At 48.4% G+C, this 19,824-nt stretch overlaps 1 protein-coding gene across 1 annotated transcript; it reads left to right on the forward strand.

The window, feature by feature from the left end:
- Nucleotides 1–66: 66 nt before the first annotated feature.
- On the forward strand, nucleotides 67–18,731 carry LOC134156539 (procollagen galactosyltransferase 1-like; the record flags this gene model as incomplete). Its single annotated transcript, XM_062604649.1, has 9 exons — nucleotides 67–189; nucleotides 282–416; nucleotides 2,387–2,591; nucleotides 5,916–6,035; nucleotides 6,870–6,946; nucleotides 13,845–13,951; nucleotides 14,031–14,163; nucleotides 16,734–16,861; nucleotides 18,525–18,731. Coding segments are annotated over 9 exons (1,235 nt in total), but the record flags the coding sequence as incomplete, so codon positions are not given.
- Between the last annotated feature and the right edge of the window lie 1,093 nt (nucleotides 18,732–19,824).

Genomic DNA, 19,824 nt, shown 5'->3' on the forward strand with positions numbered 1-19,824 from the left:
AGGTGCTCCCTGTGGGTGCTGATGGGGGACCCTCCTCTGCCCCCCTTCCCCTTGTGTCCCCCGCCCCATAGCTCCTACCCCGATGAGGAGGGCCCCAAGCACTGGTCCCCGCTGCGCTATGAGCACGTCATGCGGCTGCGGCAGGCGGCGCTGGAGGCTGCCCGAGCTGCTTGGTCCGATTACCTGCTGGTGAGGGGGGGGGTCTGGCTCAATAAAGGGGGGGGGGGGTCACAGAGCACCCATGGGTGCTCACGGCTCCCATTGGGTGCTCTGGGGGCCAGTTCCTGGACGCTGACAACGTCCTCACCAACCCCGACACCCTGGGGCTGCTGATGGCCGAGAACAAGACGCTGGTGGCGCCGATGCTGGACTCGCGGGCGGCTTATTCCAACTTCTGGTGTGGGATGACCCCGCAGGTGAGGTGGGGTAGAGCTGGGGGGCATCCCTTGGGTACCACAGCGGGGGGGCATCCCTTGGGTACCACAGCTGGGAGCTGCATCCCTTGGGTACCACAGCTGGGGGGGCATCCCTTGGGTACCACAGCTAGGGGGGCATCCCTTGGGTACCACAGCTGGGGGACATCCCTTGGGTACCACAGCTGGGAGCTGCATCCCTTGGGTACCACAGCTGGGGGGCATCCCTTGGGTACCACAGCTGGGAGCTGCATCCCTTGGGTACCACAGCTGGGGGGCATCCCTTGGGTACCACAGCTGGGGGGCATCCCTTGGGTACCACAGCTGGGGGGGCATCCCTTGGGTACCACAGCTGGAAGCTGCATCCCTTGGGTACCACAGCTGGGAGCTGCATCCCTTGGGTACCACAGCTGGGGGCATCCCTTGGGTGCTACAGCTGGGAGGCATCCGTTGGGTACCACAGCTGGGGGGGATCCCTTGGGTACCACAGCTGGGGCGCATCCCTTGGGTACCACAGGTGGGGGGGGCATCCCTTGGGTACCACAGCTGGGGGCATCCCTTGGGTACCACAGCTGGGGGCATCCCTTGGGTACCACAGCTGGGAGCTGCATCCCTTGGGTACCACAGCTGGGGGGCATCCCTTAGGTGCCACAGCTGGGGGCAGTATCCCTTGGGTACCACAGCTGGGGGCTGCATCCCTTGGGTACCACAGCTGGGGGCAGCATCCCTTGGGTACCACAGCTGGGGGCTGCATCCCTTGGGTACCACAGCTGGGGGCAGCATCCCTTGGGTACCACAGCTGGGAGCTGCATCCCTTGGGTACCACAGCTGGGGGCTGCATCCCTTGGGTACCACAGCTGGGAGCTGCATCCCTTGGGTACCACAGCTGGGGGCATCCCTTGGGTACCACAGCTGGGGGCATCCCTTGGGTACCACAGCTGGGAGCTGCATCCCTTGGGTACCACAGCTGGGGGGGGCATCCCTTGGGTACCACAGCTGGGGGGGCATCCCTTGGGTACCACAGCTGGAAGCTGCATCCTTTGAGTGCCACATTTGGGTCCCACATCCTTTGGGTCCCACATCTGGGTCCCACATCCTTTGGGTCCCACATCTGGGTCCCACATCCTTTGGGTCCCACATCTGGGTCCCACATCCTTTGGGTCCCACATCTGGGTCCCACATCCTTTGAGTGCCACATCCTTTGGGTACCACATGTGGGTACCACATCCTTTGAGTGCCACATCTGGGTGCCACACCCTTTGGGTCCCACATCTGGGTCCCACATCCTTTGTGTCCCACATCTGGGTCTCACATCTGGGTCCCACATCTGGGTCCCACATCCTTTGGGTCCCACATCTGGGTCCCACATCCTTTGAGTGCCACATCCTTTGGGTACCACATCTGTGTCCCACATCCTTTGAGTGCCACATCTGGGTCCCACATCTGGGTCCCACATTTGGGTCTCACATCTGGGTCCCACATCCAGGTCCCACATCTGGGTCCCAGCATCCTTTGGGTCCCACATCTGGGTGCCAGCATCCTTTGGGTCCCACATCTGGGTCCCACATCTGGGTCCCAAATCCTTTGGGTCCCACATCCTTTGGGTACCACATCTGGGTACCACATCCTTTGGGTCCCACACCCTTTGGGTCCCACATCCTTTGGGTCTCACATCTGGGTCCCACATCTGGGTACCACATCCTTTGAGTGCCACATCTGGGTCCCACATCCTTTGGGTCCCACACCCTTTGGGTCCCACATCTGGGTCCCACATCCTTTGGGTCCCACATCTGGGTGCCACATCCTTTGGGTCCCACATCTGGGTCCCACATCCTTTGGGTCCCACATCCTTTGGGTCCCACATCTGGGTCCCACATCTGGGTCCCACATCCTTTGCGTCCCACATCTGGGTGCCACATCTGGGTGCCACACCCTTCGGTTCCCTCATGCGGTGTGTCCCCCCCCCCCCGCAGGGTTACTACCGCCGCACAGCCCTGTACCTGCCGGTGCGGCGCCGGGAGCGCCGCGGCTGCTTCGCGGTGCCCATGGTGCACTCGACCTTCCTGCTGGACCTGCGCCGCGCCGGCACCGCCGCGCTCCGCTTCCACCCCCCCCCGCCCGACTACGCCGGCGCCCTGGACGACATCATCGCCTTCGCCCACGCCTGCCGCCGCGCCCGTGAGAGCCCCCGGCACCGCCGTCACGGCGTCGGCATTGGGGATGATGGGAGCAGGGAATGGGATTGGGAGCAGGGAATGGGATTGGGAGCAGGGAATGGGATCGGGAGCAGGGAATGATGGGATCGGCGTCGGGATTGGGAATGGGATTGGGAGCAGGGAATGGGATCAGGGAATGACGGGATCAGTGTTGGGAATGGGATTGGGAGCAGGGAATGGGATTGGGAGCAGGGAATGATGGGAGCAGGGAATGACGGCATCGGGGTCGGGATTGGGAGTCATGGGAGCAGGGATCGGGATTGGGATCAGGGAATGACGGGATCGGGGTTGGGATTGGGAATGATGGGAGCAGGGAATGACGGCATCGGCATTGGGATTGGGAATGATGGGAGCAGGGAATGATGGGATCGGGGTCGGGATTGGGAATGGGATTGGGAGCAGGGAATGGGATCAGGGAATGACGGGATCAGTGTTGGGAATGGGATTGGGAGCAGGGAATGGGATTGGGATCAGGGAATGATGGGAGCAGGGAATGGGATCGGGATCAGGGAATGACGGGATCAGGGTTGGGATTGGGAATGATGGGAGCAGGGAATGGGAGCAGGGAATGACGGCATCGGCGTCGGGATTGGGAATGGGATTGGAAGCAGGGAATGATGGGATCGGCGTCGGGATTGGGAATGATGGGATCAGGGAATGGGATTGGGATCGGAATGATGGGAGCAGGGAATGGGATTGGGAGCAGGGAATGATGGGATCGGTGTCGGGATTGGAATGATGGGAGCAGGATCAGGGATTGGGATCAGGGAATGATGGCATCGGGGTCAGGATTGGGAGTGATGGGAGCAGGGAATGGGATTGGGAGCAGGGAATGACGGCATTGGGGTCGGGATTGGGAATGACGGGAGCAGGATCAGGGAATGATGGGAGCAGGGATCGGGATCAGGGAATGGTGGGATCAGGCAATGATGGGATTGGAATTGGGAATGATGGGATCAGGAAATGATGGGATCAGGGAATGATGGGATCGGGGTTGGGAATCATGGGATCGGGATCAGGGGATTGGGATTGGGAATGACAGGATCAGGGAATGATGGGATCGGGGAATGGTGGGATTGGGGTTGGGAATGATGGGATCAGGGAATGATGGGATTGGGATCAGGGGATCGGGATCAGGGGATCAGGTTCAGGGAATGATGAGAGCAGGGATTGGGATCAGGAATGATGGGATTGGGGATGGGGAGCAGGGAATAGGGATTGATGGGATGAGGGAATCATGGGATCAGTGAATGATGAGATCAGGGATAGGTATCGGGGATCGGGAATGTCGGAATCAGGGGATCATGAGGTCTTGGGATCAGGGAATCGCGGGATCAGGGATTGGGAGCAGGGAATGACGGGATCAGGGAATTGGGAGCAGGGAATCAGGATCGGGAATGATGAGATCAGGGAATCATGGGATCACAGGATCAGGGAATGACGGGATCACGGGATCAGGGAATCGGGATCAGGGGATCATGAGGTCATGGGATCAGGGAATCACAGGATCAGGGAATGATGGGATCATAGGATCACAGGATGAGGGAATCATGGGATCAGGGCTCGGGATCAGGGAATCACGGGATCAGGGAATCATGTGATCAGGGATCAGCATCAGGGAATCACGGGATCAGAGAATGATGGGATCAGGCATCAGGATCAGGGAATCGGGATCAGGGGATCATGAGGTCACGGGATCAGGATCAGGGAATCACGGGATCAGGGATCGGGATCAGGGAATCAGGATCAGGGGATCATGAGGTCACGGGATCAGGGAATCGCGGGATCATTGAACCAGGGAATCACGGGATCAGGGAATCACGGGATCAGGATCAGGGAATCGCGGGGGCGGGGAATGATGGGATCAGGGAATCGCGGGATCATTGAACCAGGGAATCACGGGATCATGGCATTGCCTCAGCTCCGGATCCCGGCTGGAAGGGGGCTGCTCCCCACGCTGCTTCCATTGCCGAGTGCTTTGGGTTTCAGGGTCCGGGGTGGGGGGGATCCTGATCCTGATCCCATTCCCAATCCCGATCATGATCCCGATCCCAATACCTCTGCCAGTCCCAATCCCAATCCCGGTCCCTATCCTGATCCCAGTCCTGGTCCAGATCCCAGTCCCGATCCCAATCCTTATCCCGATCCTGATCCCGATCCTGATCCTGATCCCCATCCTGATCCCAATCCCTATCCCAGTCCTGATCCTGATCCCTATCCTGATCCCGATCCCGATCCCGCTCCCTTTCCCTTCCCGCAGAGGTGCAGATGTTCGTGTGCAACTGGGACGTTTATGGCTGATCCCGATCCCAATCCCGATCCCAATCCCGATCCCGATCCCGATCCCGATCCCGATCCCGATCCCGCTCCCTTTCCCTTCCCGCAGAGGTGCAGATGTTCGTGTGCAACCGGGACGTTTATGGCTGATCCCGATCCCAATCCCGATCCCGATCCCGATCCCGATCCCAATCCCCCTTTGTTCCCGCAGAGGTGCAGATGTTCGTGTGCAACCGGGACGTTTATGACTGATCCCAATCCCGATCCCGATCCCGATCCCGATCCCGCTCCCTTTCCCTTCCCGCAGAGGTGCAGATGTTCGTGTGCAACCGGGACGTTTATGACTGATCCCAATCCTGATCCCGATCCCGATCCCAATCCCGATCCCAATCCCGATCCCGATCCCCCTTTGTTCCCGCAGAGGTGCAGATGTTCGTGTGCAACCGGGACGTTTATGACTGATCCTGATCCCGATCCCGATCCCGATCCCGATCCCAATCCCGATCCCGCTCCCTTTCCCTTCCCGCAGAGGTGCAGATGTTCGTGTGCAACCGGGACGTTTATGACTGATCCCAGTCCTGATCCCGATCCCGATCCCGATCCCAATCCCAATCCCTTTCCCTTCCCGCAGAGGTGCAGATGTTCGTGTGCAACCGGGACGTTTATGACTGATCCCAGTCCTGATCCCGATCCCGATCCCGATCCCAATCCCAATCCCTTTCCCTTCCCGCAGAGGTGCAGATGTTCGTGTGCAACCGGGACATTTATGACTGATCCCGATCCCAATCCCGATCCCGATCCCCCTCTGTTCCCGCAGAGGTGCAGATGTTCGTGTGCAACCGGGACGTTTATGGCTGATCCCGATCCCAATCCTGATCCCGATCCCGCTCCCTTTCCCTTCCCGCAGAGGTGCAGATGTTCGTGTGCAACTGGGACGTTTACGGCTGATCCCAATCCTGATCCCGATCCCGATCCCGATCCCGATCCCGCTCCCTTTCCCTTCCCGCAGAGGTGCAGATGTTCGTGTGCAACCGGGACGTTTACGGCTTCCTGCCGGTGCCGCTGCGCGCTCACAGCTCCCTGCAGGATGAGGCCGAGAGCTTCCTGCACGTCCTGCTCGAGATCATGGGTGAGCCCCCCCCATTCCCTATGGAGCCGGTCCCTATGGAGCCGGTCCCTATGGATCTGTTCCCTATGGATCTGTTCCCTATGGATCCGTTCCTATGGATCTGTTCCCTATGGATCTGTTCCCTATGGAGCCGGTCCTATGGATCTGTTCCCTATGGATCTGTTCCCTATGGATCTGTTCCTATGGATCTGTTCCCTATGGATCTGTTCCCTATGGATCTGTTCCTATGGATCTGTTCCCTATGGATCTGTTCCCTATGGATCTGTTCCCTATGGATCTGTTCCCTATGGATCCATTCCCTATGGATCTGTTCCCTATGGATCTGTTCCCTATGGATCTGTTCCCTATGGATCTGTTCCCTATGGATCCGTTCCCTATGGATCTGTTCCCTATGGAGCTGTTCCTATGGATCCGTTCCCTATGGATCAGTTCCCTATGGATCTGTTCCCTATGGATCTGTTCCCTATGGATCTGTTCCCTATGGATCTGTTCCTATGGATCTGGTCCCTATGGATCTGTTCCCTATGGATCCGTTCCCTATGGATCTGTTCCCTATGGATCCGTTCCCTATGGATCCGTTCCTATGGATCCGTTCCCTATGGAGCCGTTCCCTATGGAGCCGTTCCCTATGGATCTGTTCCCTATGGATCCGTTCCCTATGGATCCGTTCCCTATGGATCCGTTCCCTATGGATCTGTTCCCTATGGATCTGTTCCCTATGGATCCGTTCCCTATGGATCTGTTCCCTATGGATCTGTTCCCTATGGATCCGTTCCCTATGGATCTGTTCCCTATGGATCAGTTCCTTACGGAGCACCCTTCATCCTGCCCTAGTGAAGAACCCCCCCGCGGAGCCGTCCCCCCACGTGTGGGTCCCGCCGAAGGTCCCGGATAAGATGGGATTCGATGAGGTGAGGATCTGGGGACCCCTCCAATGGGATTTGGGAATGGGGGGGGGGGGGGTCCCATCCTGCTGGGATGGATCCGGGGCGTCCCAGGGATTTGGGGGGGATTTTCCCCCCTTTTCGTGGATTCGTGGGGGGGTTACGGAATTTTGGGGATATTTGGTCCCTTTTCTTGAGTTTTTAGGGATTTTTCTCCTGTTTTCTTGGGATTTGGGGAATTTTTTTTCTTTTTATTGAATTTTGGGGATTTTTTCCCTTTTCTTGAATTTTTTTTTTTTTTCTGTTTTCTTGGAATTTGGGGGATTTTTTTCTTTCTATTGAATTTTGAGGATTTTTTTCCCTTTTCTTGAATTTTTGTTTTTTTTTCTGTTTTCTTGGGATTTGGGGGAATTTCTTTCTTTTTACTGAATTTTTGGGATTTTTTTCCCCCTTTTCTTGGAATTTTGGGGATTTTTTCCCTTTTCTTGAATTTTTGTTTTTTTTTTCCTGTTTTCTTGGGATTTGGGGGATTTTTTTTCTTTTTATTGAATTTTGGGGATTTTTTTCCCTTTTCTTGAATTTTTGTTTTTTTTTTCTGTTTTCTTGGAATTTGGGGGATTTTTTTCTTTCTATTGAATTTTGAGGATTTTTTTCCCTTTTCTTGAATTTTTTTTTTTTTTTCTGTTTTCTTGGGATTTGGGGGAATTTTTTTCTTTTTATTGAATTTTGGGGCTTTTTCCCCCCTTTTCTTGAATTTTTGGGTTTTTTTTTTTCTGTTTTCTTGGAATTTGGGGGATTTTTTTCTTTCTATTGAATTTTGGGGATATTTGGTCCCTTTTCTTGAATTTTTAGTTTTTTTTTTCCTGTTTTCTTGGGATTTGGGGGATTTTTTTTCTTTTTATTGAATTTTGGGGATTTTTTTCCCTTTTCTTGAATTTTTGTTTTTTTTTCTGTTTTCTTGGAATTTGGGGGATTTTTTTCTTTCTATTGAATTTTGGGGATTTTTTTCCCTTTTCTTGAATTTTTAGTTTTTTTTTTCCTGTTTTCTTGGGATTTGGGGGATTTTTTTCCTTTTTATTGAATTTTGGGGATTTTTTTCCCTTTTCTTGAATTTTTGTTTTTTTTTTCCTGTTTTCTTGGGATTTGGGGGATTTTTTTTCTTTTTATTGAATTTTGGGGATTTTTTTCCCTTTTCTTGAATTTTTGGTTTTTTTTTTCTGTTTTCTTGGAATTTGGGGGATTTTTTTCTTTCTATTGAATTTTGGGGATATTTGGTCCCTTTTCTTGAATTTTTAGGTTTTTTTTTTCCTGTTTTCTTGGGATTTGGGGGATTTTTTTTCTTTTTATTGAATTTTGGGGATTTTTTTCCCTTTTCTTGAATTTTTGGTTTTTTTTCTGTTTTCTTGGAATTTGGGGGATTTTTTTCTTTTTATTGAATTTTGGGGATTTTTTCCCTTTTCTTGAATTTTTGTTTTTTTTTTTTCTGTTTTCTTGGGATTTGGGGGAATTTTTTTCTTTTTATTGAATTTTGGGGCTTTTTCCCCCCTTTTCTTGAATTTTTTTTTTTCTGTTTTCTTGGGATTTGGGGGAATTTCTTTCTTTTTACTGAATTTTTGGGATTTTTTTCCCTTTATTGAATTTTTGTGTTTTTTTTGTTTTCTTGGAATTTGGGGGATTTTTTTTCTTTTTATTGAATTTTGGGGATTTTTTCCCTTTTCTTGAATTTTTGGGGTTTTTTTTTCTCTTTTCTTGGAATTTGGGGGATTTTTTTTCTTTTTATTGAATTTTGGGGATTTTTTCCCTTTTCTTGAATTTTTGTTTTTTTTTCTGTTTTCTTGGAATTTTGGGGAATTTTTTCTTTTTATTGAATTTTTGGATTTTTTTCCCTTTTTTGAATTTTTGGTTTTTTTTTCTGTTTTCTTGGGATTTGGGGAATTTTTTTCTTTTTATTGAATTTTGGGGCTTTTTCCCTTTTCTTGAATTTTTGTTTTTTTTTCCTGTTTTTTTGGGGGATTTTTTTCTTTTTATTGAATTTTGGGGCTTTTTCCCTTTTCTTGAATTTTTGTTTTTTTTTTCTGTTTTCTTGGAATTTGGGGGAATTTTTTCTTTTTATTGAATTTTGGGGATTTTTTTCCCTTTTCTTGAATTTTTGGTTTTTTTTTCCTGTTTTCTTGGGATTTGGGGGATTTTTTTCTTTTTATTGAATTTTGGGGATTTTTTTCCCTTTTCTTGAATTTTTGGTTTTTTTTTCCTGTTTTCTTGGGATTTGGGGGATTTTTTTCTTTCTATTGAATTTTGGGGATATTTGGTCCCTTTTTCTTGAATTTTTAGTTTTTTTTTTTCCTGTTTTCTTGGGATTTGGGGGATTTTTTTCTTTTTATTGAATTTTGGGGATTTTTTTCCCTTTTCTTGAATTTTTTTTTTCTGTTTTCTTGGGATTTGGGGGAATTTTTTTCTTTTTATTGAATTTTGGGGATTTTTTTTCCCTTTTCTTGAATTTTTGGGTTTTTTTTCCTGTTTTCTTGGGATTTGGGGGATTTTTTTCTTTTTATTGAATTTTGGGGTATTTGGTCCCTTTTCTTGAATTTTTAGGTTTTTTTTTTCCTGTTTTCTTGGGATTTGGGGGATTTTTTTCCTTTTTATTGAATTTTGGGGATTTTTTTTCTTTTTCTTGAATTTTTGGAATTTTTTTTTTTTCTGTTTTCTTGGGATTTTTTTTTTTTCTTTTTATTGAATTTTGGGGATTTTTTTTTTTCTTGAATTTTTGTTTTTTTTTTTCCTGAATTTTTTTTTCCCTTTTCTTGGAATTTTGGGGATTTTTTTTCTTTTTATTGAATTCTGGGATTTTTTTTCCCCTTTTCTTGAATTTTTTTTTTCTGTTTCCTTGGAATTTTGGGGAAATTTTTTCTTTTTATTGAATTTTTGGGATTCTTTCCCCCTTGAATTTTTGGAGTTTTTTCTGTTTTCTTGGAATTTTGGGTTTTTTTTCTGTCTTCTTGGAATTTGGGGATTTTTTTCTTTTTATTGATTTTTTTTCTGTTTATTGAATTTTTGAGATTTTCCCCCCTTTTCTTGAATTTTTTGAGTTTTTTCTGTTTTCTTGGAATTTGGGATTTTTTTTCTTTTTATTGAGTTTTTGAGTTTTTTTTTCCCCTTGGAAATTTGGGGAATTTTTTTCTTTTTATTGAATTTTAGGATTTTTTTTCCCCCTTTTCTTGATTTTTTTTTTCTGTTTTCTTGGAATTTGGGGATTTTTTGTCTTTTTATTGAATTTTTGGGATTTTTTTCCCCCTTTTCTTGAATTTTGGAGGTTTGCCCCTTCTCTTGAGCTTTTAGGATTTTTTTTTCTTGGAATTTTGGAGCTTTTTCCCCCCTTTTCTTGACTTTTTTTTTTTTTTCCTGTTTTCTTGGAATTTGTGGATTTTTTTTCTTTTTATTGAATTTTCTTTTCCCTTTTTCTTGATTTTGAATTTTAGGATTTTTTTTTTTTTCTGATTTTTTTGGGATTTTTTTCCCTTTTTATTGAATTTTTGGGATTTTTTTCCCTTTTCTTGATTTTTTTTTCTTGGAATTTTTGGGAAATTTTTTCTTTTTTATTGAATTTTGGGATTCTTTCCCCCTTGAATATTTGGACTTTTTTCTGTTTTCTTGGAATTTTGGCTTTTTTTTCTGTTTTCTTGGAATTTGGGGATTTTTTCTGTTTTCTTGGAATTTGGGGATTTTTTTCTTTTTATTGATTTTTTTTCCTGTTTACTGAATTTTTGGAATTTTTCCCCCTTGTATTTTTGGAGTTTTTTTCTGTTTTCTTGGAATTTGGAAATTTTTTTCTTTTTATTGAATTTTTGGGGTTTTTTCCCTTTTCTTGGAATTTTGGGGATTTTTTTTCATTTTATTGAATTTTGGGATTTTTTCCCCCTGTTCTTGAATTTTTTTTTTTTTCTGTTTTCTTGGAATTTTGGGGATTTTTTTCTCTTTTTATTGAATTTTTGGGATTTTTTTTTCCCCCTTTTCTTGAATTTTGTTTTTTTTTCCGTTTTCTTTGGATTTCGGGGAATTTTTCTTTTTACTAAATTTTTGGGAATTTTTTTTTCCTTTTCCTGGAATGTTGAGGATTTTTTCCCTTTTCTTGAATTTTTGTTTTTTTTTTTCCCTGTTTTCTTGGAATCTGGGGATTATTTTTCTTTTTATTGAGTTTTTGGGATTTTTCCCCCTTTTCCTGAATTTTTGGAGTTTTTTTCTGTTTTCTTGGAATTTTTTTTTTTTTTTCCTTGGAATTTGGGGATTATTTTTCTGTTTATTGAATTTTTGGGATTTTCCCCCCCTTGAATTTTTTGAGTATTTTCTGTTTTCTTGGCATTTGGAGAATTTTTTTCTTTTTATTGAATTTTTGAAGTTTTTCCCTTTTTCTTGGAATTTCGGGGAATTTTTTTCTTTTTATTGAATTTTGGGATTTTTTTCTCTTTTCCTGGAATTTGGGGCCCTTTTTCCCCCCTTTTCTTGACTTTGGTTTTTTTTTTCTGTTTTCTTTGGATTTCATGAAATTTTTCCTTTTCTGGAATTTTTATTTTTTCCCCTTTTCCTGGAATTTTGGGGCATTTTTTTCCTTTTTCTGGAATTTTTATTTTTTTCCCATTTCCTGGAATTTGGGGGAATTTTTTCCTTTTTCTGGGATTTTTATTTTTTTCCCTTTTCCTGGAATTTTGGGGAATTTTTTCTTTTTCTGGAATTTTTGAGGTTTTTTCCCTTTTCCTGGACTTTCGGGAATTTTTTCCTTTTTCTGGAATTTTTTTTCCCTTCTGGAATTTTGGGGATTTTTTTCCTTTTTCTGGAATTTTTGTGGGTTTTTTTTCCCATTTCCTGGAATTTGGGGGAATTTTTTCCTTTTTCTGGAATTTTTTTTTTCCCCTTTTCCTGGAATTTTGGGGCATTTTTTTCCTTTTTCTGGAATTTTTATTTTTTTTCCCATTTCCTGGAATTTGGGGGAATTTTTTCCTTTTTCTGGGATTTTTATTTTTTTTCCCTTTTCCTGGAATTTTGGGGAATTTTTTCCTTTTTCTGGAATTTTTTTTTTTCCCTTCTCCTGGAATTTTGGGGATTTTTTCCTTTTTCTGGAATTTTGGGGAATTTTTTCCTTTTTCTGGAATTTTTGTTTATTTTTTTCCCCTTTTCCTGGAATTTTTTGGAATTTTTTTATTTTTCTGGATTTTTTTTCCCTTTTTCCTGGAATTTTGGGGAATTTTTTCCTTTTTCTGGAATTTTTGTTTATTTTTTTCCCTTTTCCTGGAATTTTGGGGAATTTTTTCCTTTTTCTGGAATTTTTGTTTATTTTTTTCCCCTTTTCCTGGAATTTTGGGGAATTTTTTCCCTTTTCGGGAATTTTTGTCCTTTTTTTTCTTTTCCTGGAATTTTCAGGAAGTTTTTCCTTTTTCTGGAATTTTTGTGGTTTTTTTTTCCCTTTTCCTAGAATTTGGGGGAAAATTTTTCCTTTTTCTGGGATTTTTGTTTATTTTTTTTCCTTTTCCTGGAATTTGGGGGAATTTTTTCCTTTTTCTGGGATTTTTGTTTATTTTTTCCCTTTTCCTGGAATTTTGGGGAATTTTTTCCTTTTTCTGGAATTTTTGTGGTTTTTCCCTTTTCCCGGAATTTTGGGGAATTTTTTCCTTTTTCTGGAATTTTTGTGTTTTTTTTTTCCCTTTTCCTAGAATTTGGGGGAAAATTTTTCCTTTTTCTGGGATTTTTGTGTTTTTTTTCCCTTTTCCTGGAATTTGGGGGAATTTTTTCCTTTTTCTGGGATTTTTGGTTTTTTTCCCCGTTTTCCTGGAATTTGGGGGAATTTTTTTTCTTTTTCTGGGATTTTTTTTATTTTTTTTCCCTTTTCCTTGAATTTTGGGGAATTTTTTCCTTTTTCTGGGATTTTTTTTTATTTTTTTCCCTTTTCCTGGAATTTTGGGGAACTTTTTTCCTTTTTCTGGAATTTTTGATTTTTTTTTCCTTTTCCTGGAATTTTTTGGATTTTTTCCCTTTTTCTGGAATTTTTGTTTATTTTTTCCATTTCCTGGAATTTGGGGGAATTTTTTTCTTTTTCTGGAATTTTTTTATTTTTTTCCCTTTTCCTGGAATTTTGGGGAATTTTTTCCTTTTTCTGGAATTTTTGTTTTTATTTTTTCCCTTTTCCTGGAATTTTGGGGAATTTTGTTTTTTTTCTGGAATTTTTTATTATTTTTTCCCGTTTTCCTGGAATTTTTTGGCATTTTTTCCTTTTTCTGGAATTTTTGTGTTTTTTTTTCCCTTTTCCTGGAATTTTGGGGCATTTTTTCTTTTTCCTGGAATTTTTGTGGGTTTTTTTCCCCTTTTCCTGGAATTTTGGGGAATTTTTTCCTTTTTCTGGAATTTTTGTTTTTTTTTTCCTTTTCCTGGAATTTTGGGGCATTTTTTCTTTTTCCTGGATTTTTTGTGGGTTTTTTTCCCCTTTTCCTGGAATTTTTTGGAATTTTTTCCTTTTTCTGGAATTTTTGTTTTTTTTTTCCCTTTTCCTGGAATTTTGGGGAATTTTTTCCTTTTTCTGGAATTTTTATTTTTTCCCCTTTTCCTGGATTTTTTTGGAATTTTTTTCCTTTTTCTGGAATTTTTGTGTTTTTTTTTCCCTTTTCCTGGAATTTTGGGGAATTTTTTCCTTTTTCTGGAATTTTTGTGGTTTTTTTTCCCTTTTCCTGGAATTTTTTGGAATTTTTTCCTTTTTCTGGAATTTTTGTGGGTTTTTTTCCCTTTTCCTGGAATTTTGGGGCATTTTTTCTTTTTTCTGGAATTTTTGTGGTTTTTTTTCCCCTTTTCCTGGAATTTTGGGGAATTTTTTTCTTTTTCCTGACGTTTTGCTCTTTCTCTCCCCCCTTCCTCCATCCCCCCCCCCCCATTCCCTCTTTCCCAGGTTTTCCTCATCAACCTGCGGCGCCGCGCCGAGCGCCGGGCGCGGATGCTGCGGACGCTGCAGGAGCAGGAGATCTCCTGCAAGCTGGTGGAGGCCGTGGATGGGAGGTGAGTGATGGGGGGGGGTGTGTGTGGAATTCCCAGCTCCCATGGGAATGGGGCCGGGCTGCAGGCGGGGGCCTTGCAGGGCCATGAACAGCAGCGAGGTGCAGGCGCTGGGCATCCGGATGCTGCCGGGATACCGGGATCCGTACCACGGCCGCCCGCTCACCAAGGGGGAGCTGGGATGTTTCCTGAGCCACTACCGGGTCTGGCAGGAGGTGAGAGCTGATCCCGGGGGGAATGGGGGGAGGAGCCCTTAATCCTGGTGGGAATGAGGGGAATGAGCCCTTAATAATGATGGGAATGAGGGGAATGATCCGTTAATAATGATGGGAATGAGCCTTTAATAATGATGGGAATGAGGGGAATGAGCCTTTAATAATGATGGGAATGATGGGAATGAGCCTTTAATAATGATGGGAATGATGGGAATGAGTCGTTAATAATGATGGGAATGAGCCCTTAATCCTGGTGGGAATGAGGGGAATGAGCCTTTAATAATGATGGGAATGATGGGAATGAGCCTTTAATAATGATGGGAATGATGGGAATGAGTCGTTAATAATGATGGGAATGAGCCCTTAATCCTGGTGGGAATTATGGGAATGAGCCCTTATAATGATGGGAATGATGGGAATGAGTCGTTAATAATGATGGGAATGAGCCCTTAATCCTGATGGGAATGATGGGAATGAGCCCTTAATAATGATGGGAATGATGGGAATGAGTCGTTAATAATGATGGGAATGAGCCCTTAATCCTGGTGGGAATGATGGGAACAAGTCACTGATCCTGATGGGAATGAGGGGAATGAGCCTTTAATAATGATGGGAATGATGGGAATGAGCCCTTAATAATGACGGGAATTATGGGAATAGAGCCCTTAATAATGATGGGAATGATGGGAATGATCCATTAATAATGATGGGAATGAGCCTTTAATAATGATGGGAATGATGGGAATGAGCCCTTAATAATGATGGGAATGAGGGGAATGAGCCTTTAATAATGATGGGAATGAGCCCTTAATAATGATGGGAATGAGCCCTTAATAATGATGGGAATGATGGGAATGATCCGTTAATAATGATGGGAATGAGCCTTTAATAATGATGGGAATGAGGGGAATGATCCGTTAATAATGATGGGAATGAGCCCTTAATAATGATGGGAATGATGGGAATGATCCGTTAATAATGATGGGAATGAGCCTTTAATAATGATGGGAATGATGGGAATGAGCCCTTAATAATGATGGGAATGAGCCCTTAATAATGATGGGAATGATGGGAATGATACCTTAATAATGATGGGAATGAGCCTTTAATAATGATGGGAATGATGGGAATGATCCATTAATAATGATGGGAATGATCCCTTAATAATGATGGGAATGATGGGAATGAGTCGTTAATAATGATGGGAATGAGCCCTTAATCCTGGTGGGAATGATGGGAACAAGTCACTGATCCTGATGGGAATGAGGGGAATGAGCCTTTAATAATGATGGGAATGATGGGAATGAGCCCTTAATAATGATGGGAATGAGGGGAATAGAGCCCTTAATAATGATGGGAATGATACCTTAATAATGATGGGAATGAGCTTTTAATAATGATGGGAATGATGGGAATGAGCCCTTAATAATGATGGGAATGAGCCCTTAATAACGATGGGAATGATGGGAATGAGTCGTTAATAATGATGGGAATGAGCCCTTAATCCTGGTGGGAATGATGGTAACAAGTCACTGATCCTGATGGGAATGAGGGGAATGAGTTGTTAATCCTGATGGGAATGAGGGGAATGAGCCTTTAATAATGATGGGAATGAGTCACTGATCCTGATGGGAAGGATGGGGACTGATCCCGGTGGGAAGGAAGGGGCCGAGTCCCTGATCCTGATGGCGAGAAAGGGGATGCGCGGATGTAAGGGCAGAAATGAGTCCTAAACCCAATGGGATGGGTCCCTGTTATCAATGGGATGGGTCCCTGTTGTCAACGGGATGGGTCCCTGTTGTCAACGGGATGGATCCCTGTTGTCAATGGGTTGGATCCCTGTTGTCAATGGGATGGATCCCTGTTGTCAACGGGATGGATCCCTGTTATCAACGGGATGGATCCCTGTTGTCAATGGGATGGATCCCTGTTGTCAATGGGATGGATCCCTGTTGTCAATGGGATGGATCCCTGTTGTCAATGGGTTGGATCCCTGTTGTTCCTGGGATGGATCCCTGTTGTCCCTGGGATGGATCCCTGTTGGGATGGATCCCTGTTGTCCCTGGGATGGATCCCTGTTGTCAATGGGATGGATCCCTGTTGTCAATGGGATGGGTCCCTGTTATCAATGGGATGGGTCCCTGTTGTCAATGGGATGGATCCCTGTTGTCAATGGGATGGATCCCTGTTGTCAATGGGATGGATCCCTGTTGTCAATGGGATGGGTCCCTGTTGTCAATGGGTTGGATCCCTGTTGTCAATGAGTTGGATCCCCCATCCCATTGGGATGGATCCCTGTTGTCAATGGGATAGATCCCTGTTATCAATGGGATGGATCCCTGTTGTCAATGGGTTGGATCCCTGTTGTCAATGGGTTGGATCCCTGTTGTCAATGGGATGGATCCCTGTTGTCAATGGGATGGATCCCTGTTGTCAATGAGTTGGATCCCTGTTGTCAATGGGTTGGATCCCTGTTGTCAATGGGATGGATCAGCAGGACGGGGGGGGTCAGGGTCAGGGGCTGCCCCCCGTCGCCCCCCGTCTCCGTCCCCGTTGCCCCGTCCCCGCAGATCGCGGCGCGGGGGCTCGGGGCCTCGCTGGTCTTCGAGGACGATCTCCGCTTCGAGATCTTCTTCAAGCGCCGCCTCCGGACCCTGATGCAGGAGCTCGAAACGCAGCGGATCCCGTGGGACCTCATGTGAGCGGCGCGGGGAACGGGACGGGAACGGGAATGGGAACGGGAACGGGAATGGGAACGGGACGGGAACGGGAATGGGAAAGGGAACGGGAACGGGAATGGGAATGGGAATGGGAACGGGAACGGGAATGGGAACGGGAATGGGAACGGGAATGGGAATGGGAACGGGAATGGGAACGGGAACGGGAATGGGAACGGGAACGGGAACGGGAATGGGAACGGGAACGGGAACGGGAATGGGAACGGGAACGGGAACGGGAATGGGAACGGGAACGGGAACGGGAATGGGAACGGGAACGGGAACGGGAATGGGAACGGGAATGGGAACGGGAACGGGAACGGGAACGGGAATGGGAACGGGAATGGGAACGGGAACGGAACGGGAACGGGAATGGGAACGGGACGGGAATGGGAACAGAACGGGAACGGGAACGGAACGGGAATGGGAACGGGAATGGGAACGGGAATGGGAACGGGAATAGGAACGGGAACGGGAATGGGAACGGGAACGGGAACGGGACGGGAATGGAACGGGAATGGGAACGGGAACGGGAATGGGAACGGGAACGGGAAGGGAATGGGAACGGGAAAGGGAACGGGAACGGAACGGGAACGGGAAAGGGAACAGGAATGGGAACCGGAACGGGAACGGGAACGGGAATGGGAACGGGAACGGGACGGGAACGGGACGGGAACGGGAATGGGAATGGGAACGGGAACGGGAATGGGAATGGGAACGGGAACGGGAACGGGAACGGGACGGGAACGGGAACGGGAATGGGAACGGGAACGGGAAAGGGAACGGGAACGGGAACGGGAATGGGAACGGGAACGGGAACGGGAATGGGAACGGGAACGGGAATGGGAACGGGAATGGGAACGGGAATGGGAACGGGACGGGAACGGGAACGGGAACGGGAACGGGAATGGGACGGGAATGGGAACGGGAATGGAACGGGAACGGGAATGGGAACGGGAACGGGAATGGGAACGGAACGGGAACGGGACGGGAACGGGAACGGGAATGGGAACGGGAACGGGAACGGGAACGGGAACGGGAATGGGAACGGGAACGGGAACGGGAATGGGAACGGGAATGGGAAAGGGAACGGGAATGGGACGGGAACGGGAATGGAACGGGAACGGGAACGGGAACGGGAACGGGAAAGGGAACGGGACGGGAATGGGAACGGGACGGGAACGGGAACGGGAACGGGAATGGGAATGGGAACGGGAACGGGACCGGGAACGGGAATGGGAATGGGAACGGGAAAGGGAACGGGAATGGGAATGGGACCGGGAACGGGAACGGGAACGGGACCGGGACCGGGAACGGGAATGGGAACGGGAACGGGAACCGCGCCCCCCTCCGCCGCCCCCACCGCGCCCCCCTCCGCCGCCCCCAGCCCCACTGCGCCCCCCTCCGCCGTTCCCAGCCCCACTCCACCGCTCCCAGCCCCACTGAGCTCCTGTCCGCCGCTCCCAGCCCCACCGCGCCGCTCCCAGCCCCACTGCACCGCTCCCAGCCCCACCGCACCGCTCCCAGCCCCTCTCCGCCCCTCCCAGCCCCCCACTGCACCGCTCCCCGCCCCTCTCCGCCGCTCCCAGCCCCACTGCACCCCCGTCCGCCGCTCCCATCCCCACCGCTCCCCGCTCCCCGCAGTTACCTCGGCCGGAAGCGGATGCAGCTGGAGCGGCCGGAGCGGCCGGTGCCGGGGGTGCGGAACCTGGTGGAAGCCGGTTACTCCTACTGGAGCCTGGGCTACGTCCTGGCCCTGCGCGGCGCCCGCAAGCTCCTGGCGGCCCAGCCCCTGGCCAAGCTGCTGCCCGTGGACGAGTTCCTGCCCCTCATGTTCGACAGGCACCCGATGTGAGGAGCGCGGAGGGAAGGGGGAATGGGGAGGAATGGGGAGGGAATGGGGAGGGAATGGGGAGGGGATGGGGAGGGAATGGGGAGGGGATGGGGAGGGGATGGGGAGGGGATGGGGAGGGGATGGGAAGGGGATGGGGAGGGGATGGGGAGGGGATGGGGAGGGGATGGGGAGGGGATGGGGAGGGGATGGGGACGGAGTGGCGAGGGACACGGGTGGGGATGGGGAGGGGATGGGGAGGGAATGGGGAGGGGATGGGGAGGGATGGGGAGGGAGTGGGGAGGGAATGGGGAGGGGATGGGGAGGGGATGGGGAGGGGATGGGGAGGGGATGGGGAGGGGATGGGGGGGGAATGGGGGGGGGATGGGGAGGGGATGGGGGGGGAATGGGGAGGGGATGGGGAGGGGATGGGGAGGGGATGGGGTGGGGATGGGGAGGGAGTGGGGAGGGAATGGGGTGGGGATGGGGAGGGGATGGGGAGGGGATGGGGAGGGAATGGGGAGGGGATGGGGAGGGGATGGGGAGGGGATGGGGAGGGGATGGGGGGATAGGGGGGGATGGGGGGAATGGGGGGAATGGGGCGGGACAGCGGGAATGGGGCGAGAATGGGGCTGGAAGGGGTGGGAATGGGGCGGGACAGCGGCAATGGGGCGGGAATAGGGGGGAATGGGGTGGGAATGGGGCGGGACAGCGGGAATGGGGCGAGAATGGGGCTGGAAGGGGTGGGAATGGGGCTGGAAGAGAAGGGAGTGGGGAGGGAGAGAAGGGAATGGGGGGAAGGGAAGGGGTGGGAATGGGGCTGGAAGGGGTGGGAATGGGGCTGGAAGGGGTGGGAACGGGGCTGGAAGGGGTGGGAACGGGGCTGGAAGGGGTGGGAACGGGGCAGGAAGGGAAGGGAACGGGGCAGGAAGGGAAGGGAACGGGGCAGGAAGGGAAGGGAATGGGGCTGGAAGGGGTGGGAATGGGGCTGGAAGGGGTGGGAATGGGGCTGGAAGGGGTGGGAATGGGGCTGGAAGGGAAGGGAATGGGGCTGGAAGGGGTGGGAATGGGGCTGGAAGGGGTGGGAATGGGGCTGGGAAGGGGTGGGAATGG

Source organism: Pezoporus occidentalis, unplaced genomic scaffold (assembly GCF_034315485.1).
Source record: "Pezoporus occidentalis ecotype Australia unplaced genomic scaffold, CSIRO_AGI_Poc_V1 ctg872, whole genome shotgun sequence".
Classification (NCBI taxonomy): domain Eukaryota; kingdom Metazoa; phylum Chordata; class Aves; order Psittaciformes; family Psittacidae; genus Pezoporus; species Pezoporus occidentalis.